The 21607-nt window shown below is 57.9% G+C and overlaps 2 protein-coding genes across 16 annotated transcripts in view; both read right to left on the bottom strand.

The window, feature by feature from the left end:
- Positions 1-13374, bottom strand: CASTOR1 (cytosolic arginine sensor for mTORC1 subunit 1). Of its 14 annotated transcripts, XR_010836728.1 has the most exons (10): positions 13010-13290; positions 12344-12414; positions 10976-11163; positions 10758-10890; positions 10360-10483; positions 9800-9913; positions 9551-9633; positions 9361-9455; positions 2003-3191; positions 1-296 (listed from the first exon to the last, which is right to left on the bottom strand). XR_010836728.1 is itself a non-coding variant. In XM_067014516.1 (9 exons), exons 1-9 carry the CDS (start codon positions 13120-13122, stop codon positions 213-215), a joined length of 981 nt encoding a protein of 326 aa, XP_066870617.1. In that variant the 5' UTR covers positions 13123-13278; the 3' UTR covers positions 117-212. The 14 variants fall into 14 exon arrangements, 13 of the variants coding, with proteins under 13 accessions (XP_066870617.1, XP_066870621.1, XP_066870616.1 ...); XM_067014516.1 differs by lacking the exon at positions 2003-3191 and having other exon boundaries at positions 117-269; positions 10360-10486; positions 13010-13278; XM_067014520.1 differs by lacking the exon at positions 2003-3191 and having other exon boundaries at positions 199-269; positions 9361-9432; positions 10360-10486; positions 13010-13278.
- A 2292-nt stretch (positions 13375-15666) lies between these two features.
- The window catches only part of TBC1D10A (TBC1 domain family member 10A), a 30863-nt gene continuing 24922 nt past the window's right edge, over positions 15667-21607 (bottom strand). The window contains exons 4-9 of one of the 2 annotated variants that reach the window (XM_059040901.2): positions 19351-19457; positions 18555-18669; positions 18407-18472; positions 17520-17709; positions 17246-17400; positions 15667-16522 (exon numbers count right to left, since the gene is read on the bottom strand). In XM_059040901.2, coding sequence (XP_058896884.1) covers positions 16052-16522; positions 17246-17400; positions 17520-17709; positions 18407-18472; positions 18555-18669; positions 19351-19457 — 1104 coding nt within the window. In that variant the 3' untranslated portion in view covers positions 15667-16051. The remainder of the gene's footprint in view (positions 16523-17245; positions 17401-17519; positions 17710-18406; positions 18473-18554; positions 18670-19350; positions 19458-21607) is intronic. The other variant, XM_067014801.1, reaches the window with a different exon arrangement.

The raw sequence follows: 21607 nt of genomic DNA, 5'->3' as shown, positions 1-21607 counted from the left end.
AAATAAATTTATTTGGGGCTGTGTTGGGTCTTTGTTGCTGTGCACGGGCTTTCTCTAGTTGCAGCGAGCGGGGGCTACTTTTCGTTGCAGTGCACAGGCTTCTCATTGCAGTGGCTTCTCTTGTTGCGGAGCACAGGATCTTGGCGTGAGGGCTTCAGTAGTTGTGGCTCACAGGCTCTAGATCTCAGACTCAGTAGTTGTGGTGCACGGGCTTAGTTGCTCTGTGGCATGTGGGATCTTCCCCGGGCCAGGGATCGAACCCATGTCCCCTGCATCGGCAGGCAGATTGTTAACCACTGCGCCACCACAGAAGTCCCGAAACATCACATTCTTGCCAAAAATGTTTTGATGCCCCAGGCACGTGCTGTCTGACCAGCAGACATTCGGTGACATTCGGGCCCATTTCTGCGGCTCTTCTGGGTGCGGGGCCCAGTTCCGGTCCTTTCACATGGGCCAGATCCCTGAATCCTCAAAACCTCCTAATGAGGCAGAAATCATGGTCTCTGCCTGGTACGTGGGGAAACTGAGGCCTGAGAGGTGGGGAACTTGGTGGAAGGTCACACAGCTGGGAGGGAGCAAAGGCTCAACAGAAACAAAAACCAGCGGCTCCCAGAGCCGGGAGAGGGGAGGTTGGCTCTCACGGGGGAGGCTGCCTGGGGAGGACTTGGCGGCAGAGGTCGGTATTTCTGCAGGTCTGCAAAGACAACGTTGGTTTCATTGGCGGAAAGGCAGAAAAGAAATGCTACAAATTCCACGTTGAGAGAACTGCATGAGCTGATGGGCAAATAGGACCTCACTGGACCAGTTTAGAGAACAGCGGGTGTGGCTGGAAGCTGGAAGTCGAACAGGGAGGGAGGAAGGCAAGGAGGGAGGGGAAAACAAAGCCACCACAAAACAGCTTTGCTGCCATTGCAGCCCCTCCGGAGGGGCTTGTACAACACAGCTAGGTCCCATCCTCTTGCTCAAAACACTGCCTGGCTTCCTGTTGCCATTCGGATAAGGCCAAAGTCATCACCTCAGCCCGCCCAGGCCCTGCCCACCTCCCCAGCCTCACCCAACAGCTCTCTAGCCCGCCACTTTCTCTGACCTTCCTCAGCCCCATGGAGGAGCTGAGCTCTCACCCCAGGGCCTTTGCACATGCTGTACCCACTGCCTGAATACTCCACCTACTGAACTGCCATCAGACAACAAGGTTCAGTCCAAGCCTCACCTCTTCCAGTGACCTTCCTTTACCCCAGTCTGGTTCCTGCTCCCTGACCCCACCCCAGAGTACCACATACCCCTCTCTGTAGCATTTTTCAGAATTGTAAACTCTTACAACTGTGGAGTTGTCTCCCCAGCCAGACTGTAAATTCCAAGAGGGTGCGCACTCTGGTGGTGGCTCCCCATGGCCTGTCTCCAGAGCACAGCACAGGCCCCAGAACGTAGTGGTGCTCAATAAACTGTTAGTGAATGGATGGATGCATGGCCATACAGATGTGGCCATCTGCAGAAGCCTCAGTCTGCAGGGCCCTGGCGCAGCCCCATCCCACATCCCGTACACCTGCAGCTGGGCCTCTACAAGTGCAGGCCCACCTCTCTGCTGGGTGGGAACAGGCCCTCTTCGAGCCTTTCCCATGCCCTCTCCCCAAGGACATCAGAAACACATCATGCACAATACACCAAAGCATGTGATCTCTTTTTTCAGGAAGCCTCGATTTTAAAGACACTAACTTTTTCTTTTATGATGATTTCTCTAAAGCGAATTCAAAACCTATTCTTTAGGCACTGCAGATTTCAACACTTTCCTGGAGAAACAAACTGAAAATGAAAAAGCCAAGGCATTTCTCCTGCTTCCTTTAAAGAATTCATTTCAGAACAAATTCTACATAAGCGGCACCTGACAGCCTGGTTGAAAGGGGCCAGTCTTCACTGGAGGAGACAATCCTACAGTCCCTCATTCAACCTGTATTTAATAAGTAACACTGGGGCTTCCCTGGTGGCGCAGTGGTTGAGAGTCCACCTGCCGGTGCAGGGGACGCGGGTTCGTGCCCCGGTCCGGGAACATCCCACATACCACGGAGTGGCTGGGCCCGTGAGCCATGGCTGCTGAGCCTGCGCGTCCGGAGCCTGTGCTCCACAACGGGAGAGGCCCCAACAGTGAGAGGCCCGTGTACCGCAAAAAAATATAATAATAATAAGTAACACTGTGTGTGGGGCACCAGGCCAGGTGCGGGGGATAAATCAGCAAGAAAGACAAGGCTAACCTACAGGAGGGTTTAGTTATCATGAAGGATGAATAAACACAGAGGCCAATATCCAGCACGTGGAGGGGCTTGGAAGACCCATTTGCCAGGCTGCCCCTTTCTTGCGCCCGGAGGGGTCCGACCCAGCCTGGTCTTCGTGGTACCCCGGGGCTTAGCAATGCACCTGCGTCCTGAGCAGGTCCAGTCAGAATCCTTCCCAGGAATAACGCCAGACCCAGGAGACACGCCTTCCTCGCGTGGCTGGGGTTTCTGTGCTGGGACATCACGAGGCGGGGGTGGGGTCCTTCCGAGTGGGCAGGAGGGTGGCTGGTGCAGCCACGAATGCCAAGGGATTTCCCGGAAGGCCAAGGGATTTCCCGGAGCCCCTGGTCCCTGCATGAAGCCAGGGCCAACCACGTGACAGGTCCCAACTACACAGAACGTGATAAGAGTCCCATTTCTGCTAGTTGAGCTGGTTTCCCGGCACTTGCCATGGGGAGTCCTTAGTCCTCACAAGCATGCGGATGGGGGCAGGGGGGGTGGAGGGCATGGAGGGAGGAAGTAGGATGGGCTGAGCCTGCTCTGGGTGCCAGCTGCAGCCAAAGCTCAGAAGCTTTGCTCAACAGAGAATGCAGCTGGAAGATGGGGGAACAAGCCAGGGTCCCCATGGGGCTGTCTACAAACTGGGACACAGAGGCAGGACTCACTTGCAGGGATGCCAATTACTGGTCTGGAGGAAATGACCTGGGACAGGTGCTAGGAAGCCTTGCTTTCTTCCTCCTCTTGATCTTGGGGACACACTAAGGAAATTCTGAGCATTTATCTTGATATGAAAAAAGAAACCTCCTGCAGCTCCAAAGGGAGAAGAGGCCATCAAAGCTTGCTCTGTCCAAGGGCCAGCTGGTGGCCATTCAATGGGTGATGGGGTGTGACCAGCTGGTGCCAGGTCACCCTCTCCACAGACAACTGTGTAAGGAAGAGAAGGGGGACAGTGAGGCATTAAACACAACTGCCGGGCATCCCCACAGTCAAGAAGGCAGAGTTTAACAGGCAAAAGATGGGAACAACCCAAATGTCCATCAATGGATAATGGATAAAAAAAGTGGTTATGTCCATACAATGGGATATTATTCGGCCATAAAAAGAATGAAGTACTGGGCTTCCCTGGTGGCGCAGTGGTTGAGAATCCGCCTGCGGATGCAGGGGACACGGGTTCGTGCCCTGGTCCGGGAAGATCCCACATGCCGTGGAGCGGCTGGGCCCGTGAGCCATGGCCGCTGAGCCTGCGCGTCCGGAGCCTGTGCTCCACAAAGGGAGAGGCCACAGCAGTGAGAGGCCCGCGTACCACCAAAAAAAAAAAAAAAAAAACCACCACCAACAAAACAAAAACAAAAACAACAAAAAAAGAATGAAGTACTGACACACGCTCCCACCTGGATGCACCTCAAAAACATGCTGAGTGAAAAGGCTAGACACCAAAAGTCACATATTAGATGATTCCATTTACAGGAAATGTCCAGAATACTGAAATCCATAAAGACAGATTGGTGACTGCCAGGGGTTGGGGGAGGGGAGTGGGAAGTGATAGCTAAGGGGTATAAGGTTTCCTCCTGGGGTGATGAAAATGTGTTGGGAACTAGAAAGAGGTGATGGTTGCACAACACTGTGAATGTACTAAATGCCACTGAGGTAGCTATTCACCTTTTTTTTTTTTTTTTTGGCTGTGCTGCGCAATCATGCCCCAACCAGGGATCGAACCCTGTGCTCCCTGCAGTGGGAGCGCAGTCTTAACCACTGGACCGCCAGGGAAGTCCCACTATTCACTTTTAAATGGTCAACTTTACATTGTGTGAATTTCACTTCAATTAAATAAAAATTTAAGGCAGAGTTAAGAACACAACTCCAGGAAAACCAAGAGGCTGGGAAGCAGGAGGTCAACTGCAAAGGGCCTGGAGAGAGTCAGAGGGTCTCCCACAGACCCTCCTGTGTTATTGCCCGGTGAGCACCTGTGCATGGGCTTTTTTTTTTTTTTTTAAATAAATGTATTTATTTAAATTTATTTTATTTTTGGGTCTTCGTTGCTGCGCGCGGGCTTTCTCTAGTTGCAGCGTGCAGGGGCTACTCTTCGTTGCAGTGCGTGTGCTTCTCGTTGCAGTGGCTTCTCTTGTTGCAGAGCACGGGCTCTAGGCACACGGGCTTCAGTAGTTGTGGCACGTGGGCTCAGTAGTTATGGCTCTTAGGCTCTAGAGCACTGGCTCAGTAGTTGTGGCGCACGGGCTTAGCTGCTCCGCGGCATGTGGGATCTTCCCGGAAGAGGGCTCGAACGCGTGTCCCCTGCACTGGCAGGCGGATTCTTAACCACTGCGCCACCAGGGAAGTCCCTGTGCATGGGCTCTTGTCAACTTAGAAAAGGCACACCTAAATTTAAAAGGCCAGGGTATGCCAGCTCAGGACAGGGCCTGGAAGCTGCTTGGAGTGGAGGCTCCTGGTTTGAGGAGAGAGCAAGTATAGGTGAGACACTGGTGGGGAGGGGGGCCAGGGGTGGCGGGGGGGCTGGTCTCAAAGACAGAGCAGGGGGCTGCGGAAGGCTGGAGACAGGAGAGGGAGGGAGCACACTAGTGCTGGGGAAAATATGCTTCTGCAGCCAGAGGAGAGGGAGACCCAGGCAGGGAGACCATCGGGATCTGGGGTGGCCACATAGGCAAGGACAACCGTGGGCTGACTCAGGGTCCTGGGCAGTGGGGAGTGCTGGGCTGCAGAGGGCACTGGGGCTGGGTCACTGCAGAGAGCTCAGGCTGAGGGCCGTATGCAAAGGGGGACAGGGCTAGGCTCCCTTCGGGCTATAGACAAAAGGAGAGGGACAGAGAAGTGGCAGAGAGGGAAGAGGGAGACGGGAGAGGCTGGGCAGAGGCGGCCGGGGCGGAGGGCAGAGGTGACGAGGCAGGGTTTGGGGGGCTGGGCAGCACAGCCCACCACTCCCCAGGGGATGGCAGGGAGCTGGGCCTTCTGGTATCAGGGAGATGGAGAGCAGGGGGCCCTGAGGGAATGTGGGTCCACAGAAGGAAAGTGGACAAGAGGGTGTACACGGGCACAGGTGTGAATGTAAAAACAAAAGATGCAGACATGTGCACGCACACATGGACATAGAAAAACTGCCCCAGCCACAGATAAAAACAGACACACAGAAATACATGCCACAAATGCTCACACACAGGCACAGATGCACACACCAGCCACACATACACGGGACACATGCAGACACGGAGCAAGGTACACAGCTGATGTTTATAAGAAATTGGATGCAGGTACAGCCGTAGACATCCAGATCTCAAACATGGAGCCGTAAGTACAAGGACACACGGACACTTAGACACACCTGTAGACAGACACACATACACACACTTTCTGGCCAAAACAGACTTGCCTGTAGATGCCCATGAAGGTCTGCACACTGTGAATGCACACAAAGGTGCAGCACACCCATCCACGTGGCACCGTGACCAACCCCCTGGGAAGGGAGCTCTGGGCACCCCCATTTGAGATACCCCTGGCTCGGGAACCCCAGCACCAGGGCCCGCCTGGGAAAGTGAGACACAAACCCTGCCTGTTGCCCAACAGGCTCACCCAGCCCAGCCCAGGGTCAGGGAGGAGGCAGGGCCACGCCTCACGTGCCCGCCCACACACCCATTGCCACCAGCGGCGCAGACACCCAGTCACCAACGCAGACACCCAGTCACCAACGCAGACAGCTGGGATCTCGAGGGATCTTCCAAAATCCTCCCGGTCCCTCAGGGTTCAGCTTAAATATCCTTTCCCCCAGGGAACTTCCCCAGGCCCCTAGGGGCACTATTGACCTTTTTGAATAATGGTTCTGCCATGCCCAGCTGTATGACCTTGGTTAAGTCACTTCACCCCTCTGTGAAGTGCTTCCTTTCCCCTGTGTAAAAGGGGGATAATGAGAGCGTGTGTTGAATACATGAATTAATGGAACACACGGCTCCCCTCTTCCACATACAGATGGGGAAGCAGCTTCCCTGGGCTCACAGTCAGCCAGCTGCAGACGGCTGCCCCTCCTTCCTCCTGCTTGAACCAGTCCCACCCGGTGGGACCAGGTAGAACATGGAGAGGGCATGGCCTTATTCTCCCCTCTACGCAGGAAAATAACCCCGCTTTGGAGCAACTTGGTGAGCGTGGGACCTCACGGCCCTACCCAGCTGGGGTGGGGGTGAAAACTTTAAACCCTGAATTTCTGCTCAAATGCCTTCGAGGAGGGCTGAAGAGGTCACTTCTTCTGTATGAGCAAGGAGATCAGAAAGGGTAGAAATGAGCCTGGGACTCTTCACGCCCGAGGTTTGCTCATCTCCTGTCCCCACCCACCCAACAGCGGCCCACCCTGGTTCACACCCTCCCAGGAGATGCCAGACATGGGGCTGAGGGGCTGTGGGCAGGGCCTTCCCCGGGCATGGGCTGCATCTTTCTGAGAACAAGCACTCAGGCTCCGTGGTTCTCAGCCTCACGCCCAGGAGTGGCCACGCTGAGGCAGACAGGTGGACTGGGGCTCCAGGTGAGCCAGCGAGCACCCCCAACCTCAGTTATGAATGACCCAACCCGAGGCCTGGGTTGACCAGACCAACTTCCTTTTCCCTAGAAATCTCTGGGGCCTGGGTGGACAAGGAAGTGGTTCTGCGAGTTCCCCCTCCCCCGGCCCGGGACAGCTCAAGACCTGTCAGACAGCACCCAGCACATCAGCTGTGTGAGAAGGCCAAGGTCATATCCCCTTCCCAGAGAAGCTGTGTTCTCCAGGCACTTCCCAAGCCCTGTGCCCCAACCCGAGGGAGGTTTCGGTCTCCCGCACTCCCTGAGCAGGTCTCCCCATCTGTAACCTGCCAAGAAGGCCAAGAGCCAGCCCAGTGACCCCCAAGGACCCTAATGCCCTGGGAGCTAACAACCCCACACACAACTGCACGCATGTGGCAGAGACGCAGGTGGACATGCTGGCCTCTAGGCCTAGGCCTGAGTTGTTGTACCAGCCCACTGGGGCGGGCCTGTGGCCTCCCACCCAGCCCAATCCCACGGGCAGCCGCAAGATCTAACCATTGCCAGGTTAGGACCCAGTTTGGGGGACCAGGTGAGACCTGACACACTTGGAAAACTGGGATGACAGAAACACCCAAATCAGGCAGTGACTCACAAACTGACAGACAGATGGACAGACCCCCAGAGCTGGACGTGCAGCCAGGAGCTCTCTAGCTACAGGTCAGGCAGCCCCAAGAATTCTGGTTCTAAAACCCCCATCTCAGCCCAGGACATCTCTTGAGCCAAGGCTCAGAGTGGCTCCTCCAGGGAGAGAAGCAGCAGGACCCTCCCCAACACAAAGACAAACTACAAACAAACGCCCCCTTCCCAGGGCCCAAGGCTATAGGATCCTGAGGGAGTTGCGTCCTGGGTCTCAATGCACTCGGGGGAAATGGATGCCAAGGGGAAAGGGCTGGCCCAGGGCGCCTGACCGCCACTCACCAGGCTGGGCTGTGCTCCCTGCTCCTGGATCTTCAGCCCCCAGGTTCCCAGTGGCCGGGCGGGCGCACTGCCAGAGGTCTGGCCCCGTTCTGGCTTTTCTGGGGAGCCACCACGACCTCTGAGTACGCTGAAGTCACACCCTTCTTCCCTTCCTGAGCACGGGTGGGTCTGGGCTGAGGGTACCCGATAACCTCCCCAGCACATCTGTGGGGCCCCATCAGGCCACAGCGGAATCCCAGCTCACAGAGCAGGGAGGTGGCCCCTCTGTGACAGGAAACCCCGGCCCAGATGTGCGGAGCCTCTGGCCCCAGCGTGCAGCCATCAAGGGGAGAGGGGGCTCCAGGTGGACTCCAGGCCCCTGTCCTGTCCCCCCAGCCAGGGGAAGCCCAGTGTGCAGACTCCCAGGTGCACACTCTGACTGGCCCCCTCCCACCACTGCTCCAGGAGAGCCCTGGTTGCAAGAACTGACTGCTCCCGTAAGGGACAGCCAGAACTCAGGCGTGGTCCAAAAGAAAGCAGGCAGCAGCCTGAAGGAGAGGTGCTTTAGGGCTCCCCTCCTTGAGGGGATTCTGCAACAGGCCAGCCACACCCAAGGTGGCAGGGAGGCTAGGGGACCCCCAGGCAGGAGGGTCTGGGAGTCTCTTCCCTGATTTGAACCTTCTGCGCTGTTCAGAAGCAGCAAGGAATGGACAGAAAGCCTGGACCTCAGAGCCAGGCAGCCCTGGACAGGAATCACGTGACCCTGGCTAAGTCACTCCACCTCCCAGCGCATAGGTCCTTTGTCTGGAGAACGGCAATAGCTCATCTACGGCTCTTGAGGTGACAACTGAGGGAGGTGAGGCCCGGAGCCAGCTGCACGGGGAGAGTCCAGGACCTCAGGCAGAGGGGCCCTGAGGAGCTGCGGGGCAGGCATGGCCAAGGCTTGGACAACCCCAAGGACCACAGCCCGGCCCGCTCACTACAAACTCTTTATTAACAAGTTGATTAAAAAAGAAGAGAGATAGAGAGATGTAAAAATACTTTTTTTGGAGGCCCCAGGAAGGGAAGGCACTGTCAGAACTCACTTGGCCAGGAAAGGCAACAGAGCCAGAGGCAGAAGGGAGATCAGGCCTTCTGGGGAGCAGCCGGCCCACCCAGGGCGCTGAGAGAGGGAAGGCTCGGGCCTCAGGCAGGGAATGTGCAAATGCCAAGGCCCCACAGGGAGTGATGGGTTGAGGGCTTCCTGGAGGAAGCCCTGAGCACCGTGTTCCCCTGCATTGGGCAGACACGCGTGTCCACGTGAGAGCCAGTGTCTACACGCAGCTTACATACACAGAGAGGAAGGAGTCCCCTGACAGGAGCATCCCAGAGCTTGAGAAAAAAGCTTTGAGAAGCCTCTGGAAGCTTGAGGACAAGGGGAGAGCCTGGCGGCTGCTGTTCCCCTCAGGGCCTCAGGAGCCCAGACCCTCCTGCCGATGCTGGAGGACCTTGATGACACTGCCGATGCCATCCTCCGGCACCTGCGGGCAGGTGGACAGAGGGAGGGGTCAGGGCTGCCCAACTGCCTGGCCCAGCTGGGACCACCTCCTGCCACCCCACCCCCTCAGCATCCCTCCAGGGGCCCTGGCCCAGTGCTCACCAGGGCATGGTCAAAGTTGAAGGTACTGATGTAGTAGGCGGAGATGTCAGCTGCAGCCAGGGGACCTGCGATCTGGGCCACAATCCCACACTCATCTGAGGGTTGAGGAGAGGTCCATGTGGATGGCCCTGATCCCCTCTCCCACCCCGGCCCTTCCCAAGCCCCCCGACGCACGAGGTGCAGCCCTCACCGAAGCCCAGGGGCTGTCCGCCGATGCGCACCATCCTCCACAGCTCCCCTGAGGAGCTGGTCAGCAGCAGGTCACTGGGGAACCTGGGGAGGCAGGTGGGTAGTGGGCAGGGCACCCCTGTCCCACCCTTGCCCACTATGAGCTCCCTGGGCAGGTCAGCCTGGTGACCTCGGAGTCTAACGCTGTACACCCTCCCTCCCTGGGGCTGGCTTAGGGCCTGTGGCCCACCTAGGGTCAGGGGTCACATACTTTTTCTGCGTTTCAGCATCCATGACAATGGAGATGTAGCCCTCAATGAGGGAGAAAGCAAAGAAGGTGATGGAGCTGGATCCAGGACCACCGGAGGCTGCCTCCTTAGGCGGACTGGGGAGGGAGAGTAGGCTCAGGTGCTCTGCCCACTCCACCTCCCCATCGGCCTCCACACCTGGGAAAGGGCTGGCACAGCTGGCCCTGGGCAGACTCTCCTGTCCCTGGGCCACTTTCTCCCCTTCCAAGCGCCCTGACCTCCTGCTGGTGTAGGTAGGGATGGGGGAAGATGATGAACCCTGATTGTGCCAAAGACACAGAACCCAGGGCCGGAGGGCCTGCCAGGGCACAGCTCAGGGGTGGCTCTGCCCACACCAGAGGGGAGGGCTCCAGCTGCAGCATCAGGACCTTGCCTGAACCTCATTGCAGGACACATGTGCATCGCAGGCTGCCAGGAACCCCAGACACAGAACCCGTAGAACCAAGGGATGGGTGGAAGGTGGTGATAAAGAGCATGGGGAACAAGGTATGAGGACAAACAGACAAATGCAAACAAGGCCCACCTGTGCGAATAGAAGAGGACATCAATGAGGATGGTGGCGATGGCTGGCAGCGTCTCAGGGTCCAGCGTGAGGACACAGAAACGGTTCTCTGGGCTCTGAATGGGATGCACCGTGGGGCTGGGCCCTGCTAAGGAGGGACAAGGTGGTGGCGGGTGAAAGGGTGACTGTGGGCTGCGACGCCCCCTGGTGGTCAGCCAGAGAGGAGGCCTGGGCTGGATGCTGGGTCACTGTCTACATGCAGGTACCTGCCTGAGTTTTCCTGGCCCCATCTCCCTATCTTATGAGGGGGTCAGTGTCAGCTGGTCTCCCTAAGCCCACAGACCCACCTGCGCAAGGGAAGGGGCCCAGTGGGAAGAGGAGCCCCTGCCCAGGCCTGGGTGTCAGAGGGCGGCCCTCACCATGTTGGGCACGGGGAAAGCCGTTGCTGGAATCATCCCTGGCAACGGGCACAGGCTCCCCGCCCACCTCTCGATAAATGTTGAACTCCTGGGCCAGCGTGTGGATCACCACGGACAGGTCCTGCTCTCGCACCTGGGCCACAGGAGATGGCACAACACATGGGTCCCCAGGCACCCATGCCCACCCTGCCCCGCACCAGCACCTGCAGGAAACTCACCAGGATGAAGTCTGTCTGGTAGGTGGACAGCATCAGCACCGACACGTGGTGCTCGGCCAGTGGTGCAATTACTGAGCGGGCGATCTTGGTGACCCCAGCAGCCTGCACTGCTGCGCCACTGTGGGATGACACGTTCAGCACCAGCCATGTGGCCTCGGCCACTTGCAGGAACTCAGATGGGGGCAGCTCTGTGGGGCAGGGGGCACACGCCCAGTCAGGGCCTACAGGGCTGGACCCTGCCCTCAGTTTCCCTGTCTGAGCCTTGGAGGGCTCTACCAAGGTCAGGTCAGGTCTGGAGACTGGAGCTGTCTTCCTCCCCCAAGTTCTGCTCATGAGACCTGCATGTCTGCAAGGACTGAGAGGTGCTTCAGGTGTTGGCCTGTCAGGGATTGAAACTTCCCAGTTAAGATCGGAGCTCCAAACCCAGACAGAGGTGGGTTCCAATCCCAGCCTCACCATTTACTTTTTGCTGACCTGGGGCAAATGATTTAACTTCTCTGAGCCTTAGTTTCCTCCTCTGTAGAATGGGATGACAGTATTCTGTGGGTTCACAGATGCCTTATACCACATGGCACCACCAGGGGGAGACAGCAGACCACATTGGCTGGGGGATGCCCTCCTCTCTGAGCCGACCCAGACTTTTCTGCTGCCCAAATAGGGAAACTAAGGCCTGAAGTGGCGCTATGCGGGATGGACCAAACCCCAGTTGGCTGGCCTGAGGCTCCAGGTCTGTCAGGATGGGTCAAGCTGGCAGGTGTAGAAGGCAGATGTCAGCTCCAGGGACCAGGGAGGGACCAGGCTGGTGTCCAGTCCAGAGCAGGGGCCACGACCAGGCGGGCTGCTAATCGCCCAAGCACAGCTAGGAGGCCGGCCAGGATCCTGCCCTGGGCTGGTTGCCTGCATTCCTTCCCCAACCCTCAGACTCCTGGAGTCACCAGACCAGTCCGGGAGGGGGTGACCCACACCAGGGAGAGAAGTCCAAGGATAAATAGTCCAAAGGCAGAAGGGGGTGGTGGTGAAACAGCCACAGGAACCCGATTCTTGCCCCAGAACTGTAACTGAGGCCCTGCTGCTGGCCTGTGGCTGCTAAGTGTCCTCCACACACAGCCCCATTATAAAGCCCTCGTGGGACCCTATAAGATCAGAACCATAACTATACCCACTTTACATAAGAGGAAACAAACAGCTCAGAGAGGGGAAGTGACTTGCTCAAGGGCACACAGCCAGTGAATAGTGGAAATGGATTAGAACCCAGATGCATCCTCCTTCAAGGCCACTCTTGCGACCTTGGATCCTAGCATTCGGTGAGAATCTCGCAAAGAGCGCAGTCTCCTTCCCCCTACTCCCCCTCCCCAGCCCAGCCCCCACCTTTGAAGCCCTCCTCGTCCACCATGAGCGTGTAATCCTCGGGGGTCTCCGTCAGGCTGAAGAACTTGCACCTGGTTGGGGGGCGGGGGCATCTTCAGCCTGGGTGGGGCGGAGGGGGCGGGTAGACCCCCGCCGGGCGCCTCCCTGCCCCCTCAAGCCTCAGTTTTCTCCCCAGGACAGTGGGGTGTGTGCCCCATCTCCGGAATTGCGGACTCCTTTTCGCCTCCCCGACCTCCGCAGGAGCCCCCTGCCCCTCCATTCCGGGAGGGAGGAGAGGCTCATCCGCGGCGAAAGTCCCGGGGCGTTGGACCTTGGGCCCCCAAGACCAGCCCCTCTGACCCGATGGGAAGCATCTGGAAAAAGCTCCCCGCGGTCGCCAGGAAGGAATGCCCCCACCTGACACCACTAGGAGTTAAGCATTGACCATCCCAAGGCTGTTTGCGCCTTAACTGGCCCTGGGAGGGGGCCTTACGGGGCCGGATAGGCGGCGGTCCCAGGGAGGGTAGGCCCAGGCCGGATGGCGGCCGGGGGCGGGGGAAGGAAGGGTGGCAGAGAGGGCTCTCCCCGCCTGCTGCCGCTGGCCCCGCGGCGGTCCTAATCTCCCGACCCCGTCCCAAAGCGACAGTGGAGCCCACCCCCATATGTGCCCCGAACCCGGGCGCGCACCGGTTTCGGCGGGGCAGGAAGAGCAGCTTGATGAGCGGGTGGGTGTAGAGCCAGAGACCGGGGCGGGCGAGGCTCAGCACCCGCACCCGGTGCTCTAGGATGTGCAGCTCCATCGCTGCCCGCGCGGAGCCGACCCCGCAGCCAACCTGGCCCAGGCCGTGCTGGGGGCGGGTCGGTGGGGGCGGTGCCGGGGGGCTTAAAGGAGCCGGTGGGCGGCCAAGTCCACGCCGCCAGCTACGCCAGCTCCCTGACCGCCACGCCGTGCGGAGACGGGCGGCCAATCCAGGGTGGCCACACCTCCTTCTAACGCCGGAGCCACACTCCTCTCCTTCCAGCCCTCCGAACTCCGCCCCTGCTGCCTCCTCCCCCTCGTCAGTGGCTCGGGAATCACCCTCTGACCCCACCCCCGTCAAGTCCTCTAGGCCCGGCCCGTGCCTCGCCCCCTCTCCGGGCTCCGCCCTTTCCGCTGGGCGCCCGCTGCGCTGAGGTCCGGAGCCAGCGGATCCTTGGGGTCATTTCTGTCCTTGGGCCTGCATCTGGGCCTTATGATTAATTTCACTGAGCCCTGGAGGGCCACAAGACGAACCGGGGCTGGGCTGGGACAGAACGGTGCCCCCAAATCTGTGGAACACGGAGGGGTGGGGTCCACTGTGCAGCTCAGGCGACCCTGTGGTTCTCAGCCAACAGTGTCCTGGCGTCTTTCCCCCTCCTTCCGTCTTTCCCCCTCCTTCCTCTCATGGCTCAGCATGGTGCAGGGCCACCAGAGCTGGCTGGGGTGGCGGAGACAAAAGTCCCCCAGCAAGGGCTGTCCAGGACTGGTGGTGATACGTACCCCTCTTTGCTTTGTGAGCCCTGTCAGTGGACTGACAAGGTGAAACCTAACCTGGACTTGGTGGCCCCCACATCTGTTCCTCTCACCCAACTTTCAGAAAAGGGAGGGCCCCAGCCACCTCTGAGCAACATGCTGTGGGGTAGGGAGCTGAGGGTGGCCAGGCCTAACACTTGGCCAAAACTCAAACTTTGGGGGAACAGGGCCATGCATCTGGGGCTCACTGGGTACTCAGCTCTCAGCAGAGACTTAAGCCTGCAGTCATTAGCAGAACTTACACTGCCTGAGCACATCTAAACTTGCTTCATGCCCAAGCAGGCCACCCCCAGCACTGGCAGACACCCCAGATCTGAGGCTTGTTAGTGCCAGCTTGGGCTCATTTCAACATTAGGGCTGGGCTCTGCTCAGGCCTCCTCAGGTCTACGAAGACCCCAGTGCTGAGCAGGCACCTGCACACCCAGGCTGGCTCCTAGCAGGACGGAACACGCTCCAGGGGCCCTTGTCTGGCCCGAGCGTCCGCAGGCCTCAGAGGCAAGGCTTTGAACCAAACAGGTTAAAGCAGGCTTCAGGTCTGATTGGGACCCAGCAGGCCTGAGCAGGCCTCCTGCCTGCTCGGGGGCCTCTACTGTAGGTGGATGGAAGTGGGGCAGCACCTTTCCCGCTGGACTCTCCGGCATGGTGGATCCCAGTGGAACACTGAAGCCACCACATCCTGGCCAGTCCCCTGGAGGGCCAGGGGGAGGGGAGGGTCCTCTAAGGCTGAGTCCCTCATCTCGTTGATGGCAGGTGCAGATGGGGTAGGGAGCCACAGGGGTGAGGGTTAGGAGGTGGATGGCTTGCCCTGACAGGTTCATGCAACCCTTGACCTCCTCAGGCCTCAGTATCCCCAGCTGTACCAGAACAAGATGTTCCAGGCCGAGGCCCTGCAATGCCTAAAAGCTCCCAGGGAGGCTCTACTCCTCTCTCTCCCCCCTCCCCCATGGCCTGGCCCAGCTTGGTGGCCTGCCAGAAACAGCCACTATTGTTTGACTGGAAAAGCTGCTTCCTCAGCAGAAGGGGGGCCTCTCCCAGGGACACCCTGTCCTCGCCCTTGCTGATCATCAGTTGTGACCATAGTGCCTGCATGGGTCCTCGATGGCAGAGTCCGGTCACCCTAGTCAGGAGAGGTAGTTGAGGGGCTCTGGGTACAAATCTGGATCAGCTTCATCTTTCCCACTCAGCGCCTCTGTTTCCTCATCTGCAAAATGGGGATAATAATAAAGCCTACGTGATCAAACACGTGACACAACCAGTGCAGCCAGGCATATGCTAAGTGCTCAGTAAATGGCAGGTGACCTTTTATCACAGATCCAGATTTAGCCCTGCACCCCTCTAACTTTGATGGAGGCCTGGGCTGAGCATGTGAGGGCATTCATGATCACCCACCCTTGGCACCAGCACCTGACCCAGAATGAGCACTCAGTACCTTATTGGGGTCCGAAGTGGCATCCAGGCCAGCCCTTGGAGGAGGAAGACCCTGAAAGGACCTCCTTAAGGAGCCTCTCCCCTTCTGTGATGGATAGGCATCAAAGCCTGGGAGCAGGCCCTGCTTTGCCCCAGCACTGGTGACCCTCATCCATGGCAGATGGTAGCCACGGGGCAGAGGGGATGGAGTAAGGGGATACAGGGGCCAGGAATAGGGGCTGGCCCTAGACCTGGCATCTCCTCTGGCAAAGGTACTTCTCAGAGAGGTTCTAGTGCTGGGCTGTGACCAGGATGGGGGGCTCTGGAGGGTGTGCGGAAGACATGCCGAGCACCAGGGTTGGCAGCCCCTTCCCAGTCCCTAGCTGCACAGCAGCTCTCTATACAAGCATGTTTATTTCTGTACAAAACCATGTTTCTATTTTACACAAAGAGCACCCCACCCTTTTCCCCTCCCTTTCCCCTCACATCAGTGCCCTAGCCCTGGGGAGCATCCCCCCAGGAGGCGGGTGCTGAGTGAGGCCCCACCCATTGGCCCTCACTTCTGCCTGCCCCAGCTGGGCTAGCCCAAGCTCCATTCTGGAGAAAATAAATAAGGAGGCTCAGGCAGAATCTGTGCTGGGCCAGCTAGACTCTCTGCCGCCCAGGGGCCAGGCAGCCAGTCCCTCAGAGTGTGGGCAGGCCCTGGAGTGTCAGTCCGTGAACCGTGTAGGTGTGTGGAGACCCCAGCCCAGGGGCCTGAACTGCCAGGGTTACAAGTAGGTGTCCTCACTCTCCTGGGACATCAGGCTCTCCTGGGAGCAGTGGTAGGCTGAGTCCTGGGGAGCTGAGTCTTGGGGGTCCTGGTAGACTGGGTCCTTTGGGGGCACATCCCGTGGGGGACATGCATCTCCTGCAGCAGTTGCCACCTTGGCTTGACTTGGGGTCGGGGGCTTGTCCAGCTGCCCACTCGCCTTCGCCTGCTTCCGTTGCTCCTTCTGGACCTGCTTGGGTGGCTTGTACTTGCCTTTGGAACCAGGGAGGGGGGCATCTGGGGGCAGGCGGATGGACGGTGAAGGTTGCAGAGTGGGCCACGGGCCTGGCTCTGCCTCCAGGATGGCCTTGGCACCGTGCAGCCTGGGTGGAGAGCGGCACTGCAACTCACCCCGGGTCTCCTGCCAGCGCCGCAGCTGGATGAGGTGCTCACGCTCTATCTGACGCTCTGTCACTGGCAACTCTACCACCTGTGGGGGCAGTGACAGGCAGGTGGGCACCAGGAAGAATCTTCCCTTTCTGCCTCCCAGCCTGGGGCCCTGCTCTCCCCCAGCTCCCCCAGCCCTGGTCACTAAAGGCTGACCACAGGAATGGTGGCAGGCCTGGTCCCTGTGGTGGTCACAAGTCCCAGAAGTGAGTGCCAGGTGAGCCAGGCACTTGAGACCCACTGCCTCAGAGGAGAAAGCTCATGAGTCCACTTGCTTAAATATATGTCACCTCATTACAGCCCCAGAGGGACAAAAATCCACAAAAGAAAGAAAAAAAAGCTGGGACTTCGGTGGTGGTCAGTGGTAAAGACTTTGCCTTCCAGTGCAGGGTGTGAGGGTTCGATCCCTGGTCGGGAAGCTAGATCCCACATGCCTCAGGGCCAAAAAACCAAAACATAAAACAGAAGCAATATTGTAACAAATTCAATAAAGACTTTAAAAATGGTCCAAAAAAATAAGAAAGCCAAGGCCGTGGTTGTAGGGCCAGGGAGGAGGAGGGTGGTGGGTTGCACCTACTTTCATTCCCTCGAACCTAAGCCTCTCTGTTCCCCCTCTTCTTGTTCGGACAGAAGAATGGGGTCTGTCCACACTGTTCTGGGCTGCTGAGCACAAGGCCTCAGGGGTAGAGGGCTACCAGGCCCCCCGCCAAAGGGCCCTCAAGTCTCCCCCTCCCTCCCAGTGGCGAGGGGAAGGTGTGGGCTGTACCTCCTGGACCAGGAAGGCCTCCTGCATGATCTTGGGGCTGAGGCTCCGCAACCGCTCAATGGTCTCGTACTGGCCTTGGCAGGCTTTGAGCTTCTCGGGGGAGCCCAGTGCGTGCTTTAGCAGCACCAACCCCACCCGGAAGATGATCTTGACTCCTGCATGGGGGAAGTGGGCAGTGAGCGCAAGGGGGCCTTTAGAGAGTTTCTCTGGAAATAGAGGCCTCCTGTGGGCTGGACTGGGGGCAAGGGTGCTCCCCCGAGCCCAGCCCCGGTACCTTCGCAGAAAAACATGTCCCAGACACGCAGCACGGAGCTCCAGGGCAAGGTGCGCGAGAAGGCACACATGAACCACTCTGTCATGTAGAGCAGCGGGTCGATCTTCTGCTGGCTGAGGTGCTTGTGGGCCACGGGAGACACCTTCTGTAGCAGCGAGAAGAGGATCTCCCCATCCAGCTGGATGGCCTCCTGGGGAGACAGTGAAGCCACAGGGCCATGACCATGGGCCCACAGCAGCCAGGGTGGGAACTACGCCCGGCCCCAGCTCCAGGCAGGCATCCATTCGTTCCTCAGGCGGCTAATGTTGCAGGGTGTCAAGCTCATGCTGGGCGCTGGGATACAACAATGAGCAAACCAGACACAGCTAAGTCCCCCTCATGGGGCATGTCGTGCAGAGGGCCAGACAGACATGAATTACAGAAGCAATGAGACCAGAGGGAGGGGAGAGGGAGGTGGCTAAGTGACCAGAACATGGCAGGAACAGGAACACTGGGGAAGCATTTGCCGGAGGTGCCACCTGTCAGAGTCAAGGACAGCTCCGGAGGGCTGAAAGCTGAGGGAAAAGTAGAGTTAGAAGTGGAAGGAAAGGGGCAGAGGTTTAAGCCTATGACAAGGTCGAGGCAGGGAGGAACTCGGTGCACTGGAGGAACAGTGATCCTGCCCAACAGCCTTGTGGCTGGAGGCAGCGACGGAGGGAGTGTGGGACTGATGAGGCTAGAGCCTGGGAGCCCTGATCCTGGCAGGCCTTGGGACTTCAGCCTGAAAGCAACAGAAGGCTGGGAAGGACTTAAGCGGGGACAGGAGGCTTAGAGAGTTAAGGCCTAGACAAAGGGCGTCCAGGCTGGGGCGGGTCTGAGGCCAGGGCCCAGGCCCAGCAAGTACTCACCAGTTTCTCACTGTAGTAGCCAGGCAGGTACTTCTCACAGATCTGCACCAGGCACCAGAAGGCTTGCTGTGGGCAAAAGAGACGTGAGGCCTTGCTGCTGGCTGTTCCCTGCCCACCTGCCGCTCGCCCATCCGAGGCCTGGTGTTACCTCAGCAGGCATATGCATGAGCAGGACGGCGGCGATGGGCGCCTGGGCCTGGCAGTAGCCCTCCTCGGGTCGGTACAGTGTGTAGGCCTTCAGCACACGGAATAGGTCCTGCTGGCTGTGGAGAGGCCAAGCGGGGCAGGAATGACAGGTGTGACTCTGCCACCCACTACCCTCACCTGTGCCCCACCAGATCGGACCTGTCTCAGAACTGCACTTCCCTGGAGAGGGATGTGACCTGATTGTGGTCATCAAGGGGTCAGTCTCCCACTGTAGCACATCGACTCTCACCTCTCCCATTTGACAGGTGAGGGCAGTGGCTCAAAAAGAAAGCAGGGGTCAGGGCCAGGGCAAGATGTCAGATACAGGGTAAGGATGTGCCTGGGTTGGAAGTGTGGGCCCCTCACTCAGCAGCTGTGGCCTCTTAGCCAGGCCAGCTTTGTTCCAGGTGTCTGTCTTGGTCCCAGGGCCTGGCCTGCCATATCTCTCCTCTCCTACATACCCTCTGCCCACCCAACTCTCTTCTATCCTTCTTTCTCCCCACCAAAACCTGTTTCCAGAAGGCCAGGCCAGGCAAGCCCTAACACTTTGGGGAGTAAATGATGAAGTTGCCCTAGATGTAAGAGGAGAAACTAAGAGGACCCATCAGACTCAAACCAAAGAGGGGAAACAAACAGTGTAGTTTGGGGCCCCCAACTCCTGGGACCCCAAGATACCCTCAAACTCATTTTACCTCCTCTCTCCCTCTGAGGGAAAGGGCGAAGAGCCACCTCCAGCCCACAAGGCCCATCCTGCTCACCCGTGGCCCCCCCGGGACACAAACATCTCGTGGAAAGGGAACTGCCGGTGCAGGTCACGCTCAATCACATCCAGCCACTTGGGGTCCCCGGGGGACATGTCCAGCTCCTGGAAGCAAGGTCAAGAGCATCTCTTAGGAGTTAGGGATGGCTAGGAGGATACAGCTGTCCCAGGTTTTGGAGGAGGACCCACCACCACAGAAAATGTCCACCCGATCCCATCAGAGACTGGGCCTTCCTGAGGACAGGTCAGAAAGCTTGGGCAGGGGCAGAGACAAGCGGGGCAGAGACAAGCGGAGCAGAGTCCTGGAAACCCTGATGGGTGATCCAGGATCCAGGAAGACCAGTGTGGCCAAGAGTGTCCATCATAGCTGTGGCTTGAAATAACCTCTAGGCACTTCATTCAGGACTCAAACACCTTATGTTACACCCTTAAGATGGAAGGTGACTATCAAAGCAATGGCTACCACCTGGAAGCACCACTCTGAGCACTGTTCAAGACGGCACCCGTGGGCCTCACTGACTGTCCTCCTCAACCCCCAAAAGACAGGTCCTATCATTACACTGTTCACAGATGAGGAAACTGAGGATCAAAGAAAAGCTACTTGCCCAATGCCTCGTGGTTAGAAAAACGGTGTTGCTGGGCCTGGAAGCCAGGTTGACTCAGAGCTGTCAGTCCCAACTCCTCTGCTGCCCATGTCCCTGTACAAGTGGTGCCACATATTCAGGAAGGGGTGTGTATGTGTGCCCTGCTGCACTGAGCACTGTAATGACACCTGTCAAACCATTAGCCTTGGAGCCATCTCTGGGTGCTGGGGTTTCAATAAACTTTTACTCTTTTCTTTGAACTTCCATGAGCATTTTAGCATGAGCTCCATTTATAAAAACAAAGCTACTACACACAAAACAATCACTACTTGGTCATTTGAAATGTTCTATATCTTGACTTGCTTGTTGGTTACATGGGTATTTATTATTTGTCCAAACTCTGAACTGCATGGTCAAGATCTGTGCATTTTACTTCACGTAAGTTCATACCTCAACTTTAACCAAAGAAAGAAAAAAATCAACAGGAAGGAAACCTAGAGGGCTGAGCAGGGAAGCAGACAAAGTTCTCATAGCCTGCCATGCTGGGCAGTGTCAGGAGAGGCCCCCAGAAGGAAGGCTGGGTCCTCAGCAAACACATGGATGGGTGTAGACCCAGGTTCCTGCCCAGCAGGTGACTTATATAGGTCCCTGCCCAGCAGGTGACTTATATAAGTCCCTTTTGCCTTTTGTGCTCCCTCAGTGGGGGTGTCCCAGCATTGAAATACGGACCCTCAGGTGCCAGGTAACTTGACATGAGAGAATAAATACTGAGAGAAAAAGCTGATGCAGTGTTGGAGGCTGGAGGGTGGAGGGAGGGGCCAGGCACTTCCACGGAGGGCCCTGGAGCAGGCACATGGCTGAAGAGGTGGACGTGCAACCTGTAGGGCCCCGCACACCCTCAAGATAGGGGCCTGTGTGTGTCCTATGCACCCTGCAGGTCAGGCCCAGGGCTGGATACTGTCTGAGTATGATGCAGGTTTGCTTTTGTCGGAGGGAGAGGAGGGTCCCACAAGTTCTCCTGAAGGTTCCAGTGAGGTGGGGACCTGGGAACCCAAAAAGTCAGTTGCTAGGATATGCTCGCCGGCTACCTCAGCAGCCCAAGGCACTCAGCCACACAGGGGTGGGTGAGAAAGGAAAAGGTGTAGCTGAAGGGCCTGCAGGGAGAAAGGGTACTGGGAATCAAAGGCAGGTGTGGGCCACTGGGGATGATGCAGCTACCGCAGCCCCCAGGGAGCCTACAGGCTCTGGAGCCATCATGAAGTGAAGCCAGAGAAGAAAACCAAGTAAGAAAAAGGCTGGAAGGTCCTGCCCTGCCTAAGGAAGAAGAAAGAAGTAGCAAGTGCTGAGAAGGAGCCACCAGGGGCTGAGGAACCTGCCCTGACAGCTGAGGTTGGGGTCAGCCGCCTGGGTCTGCGGGGGAGCACAGGAGCAGGATATGCTGCCACCACCAGCCCCATCACTGCACCCTTGCCTTTGGGCTCTTGTGTCCACAGCAGCCAGAGGGAGCTTCTCATCCCCATCCATTTCCTCTACCTCACCCACAGGCAAAGTCCTTCCAGGTGTGTTCACAAACCACTGTTCTGGCCCTCAGGACTGCTTTGGGGACCCACCACTCAGCTTCAGAGCATCTTGAAGGCCTTTCTTGGCAAATCTAACTCCTCCCACAAGCAA

The sequence above is a fragment of the Kogia breviceps genome, chromosome 15, assembly GCF_026419965.1.
Source record: "Kogia breviceps isolate mKogBre1 chromosome 15, mKogBre1 haplotype 1, whole genome shotgun sequence".
Taxonomy (NCBI): domain Eukaryota; kingdom Metazoa; phylum Chordata; class Mammalia; order Artiodactyla; family Physeteridae; genus Kogia; species Kogia breviceps.
Note: the sequence above shows the minus strand (reverse complement) of the source record. Positions and strands in the feature narration are given on the sequence as shown.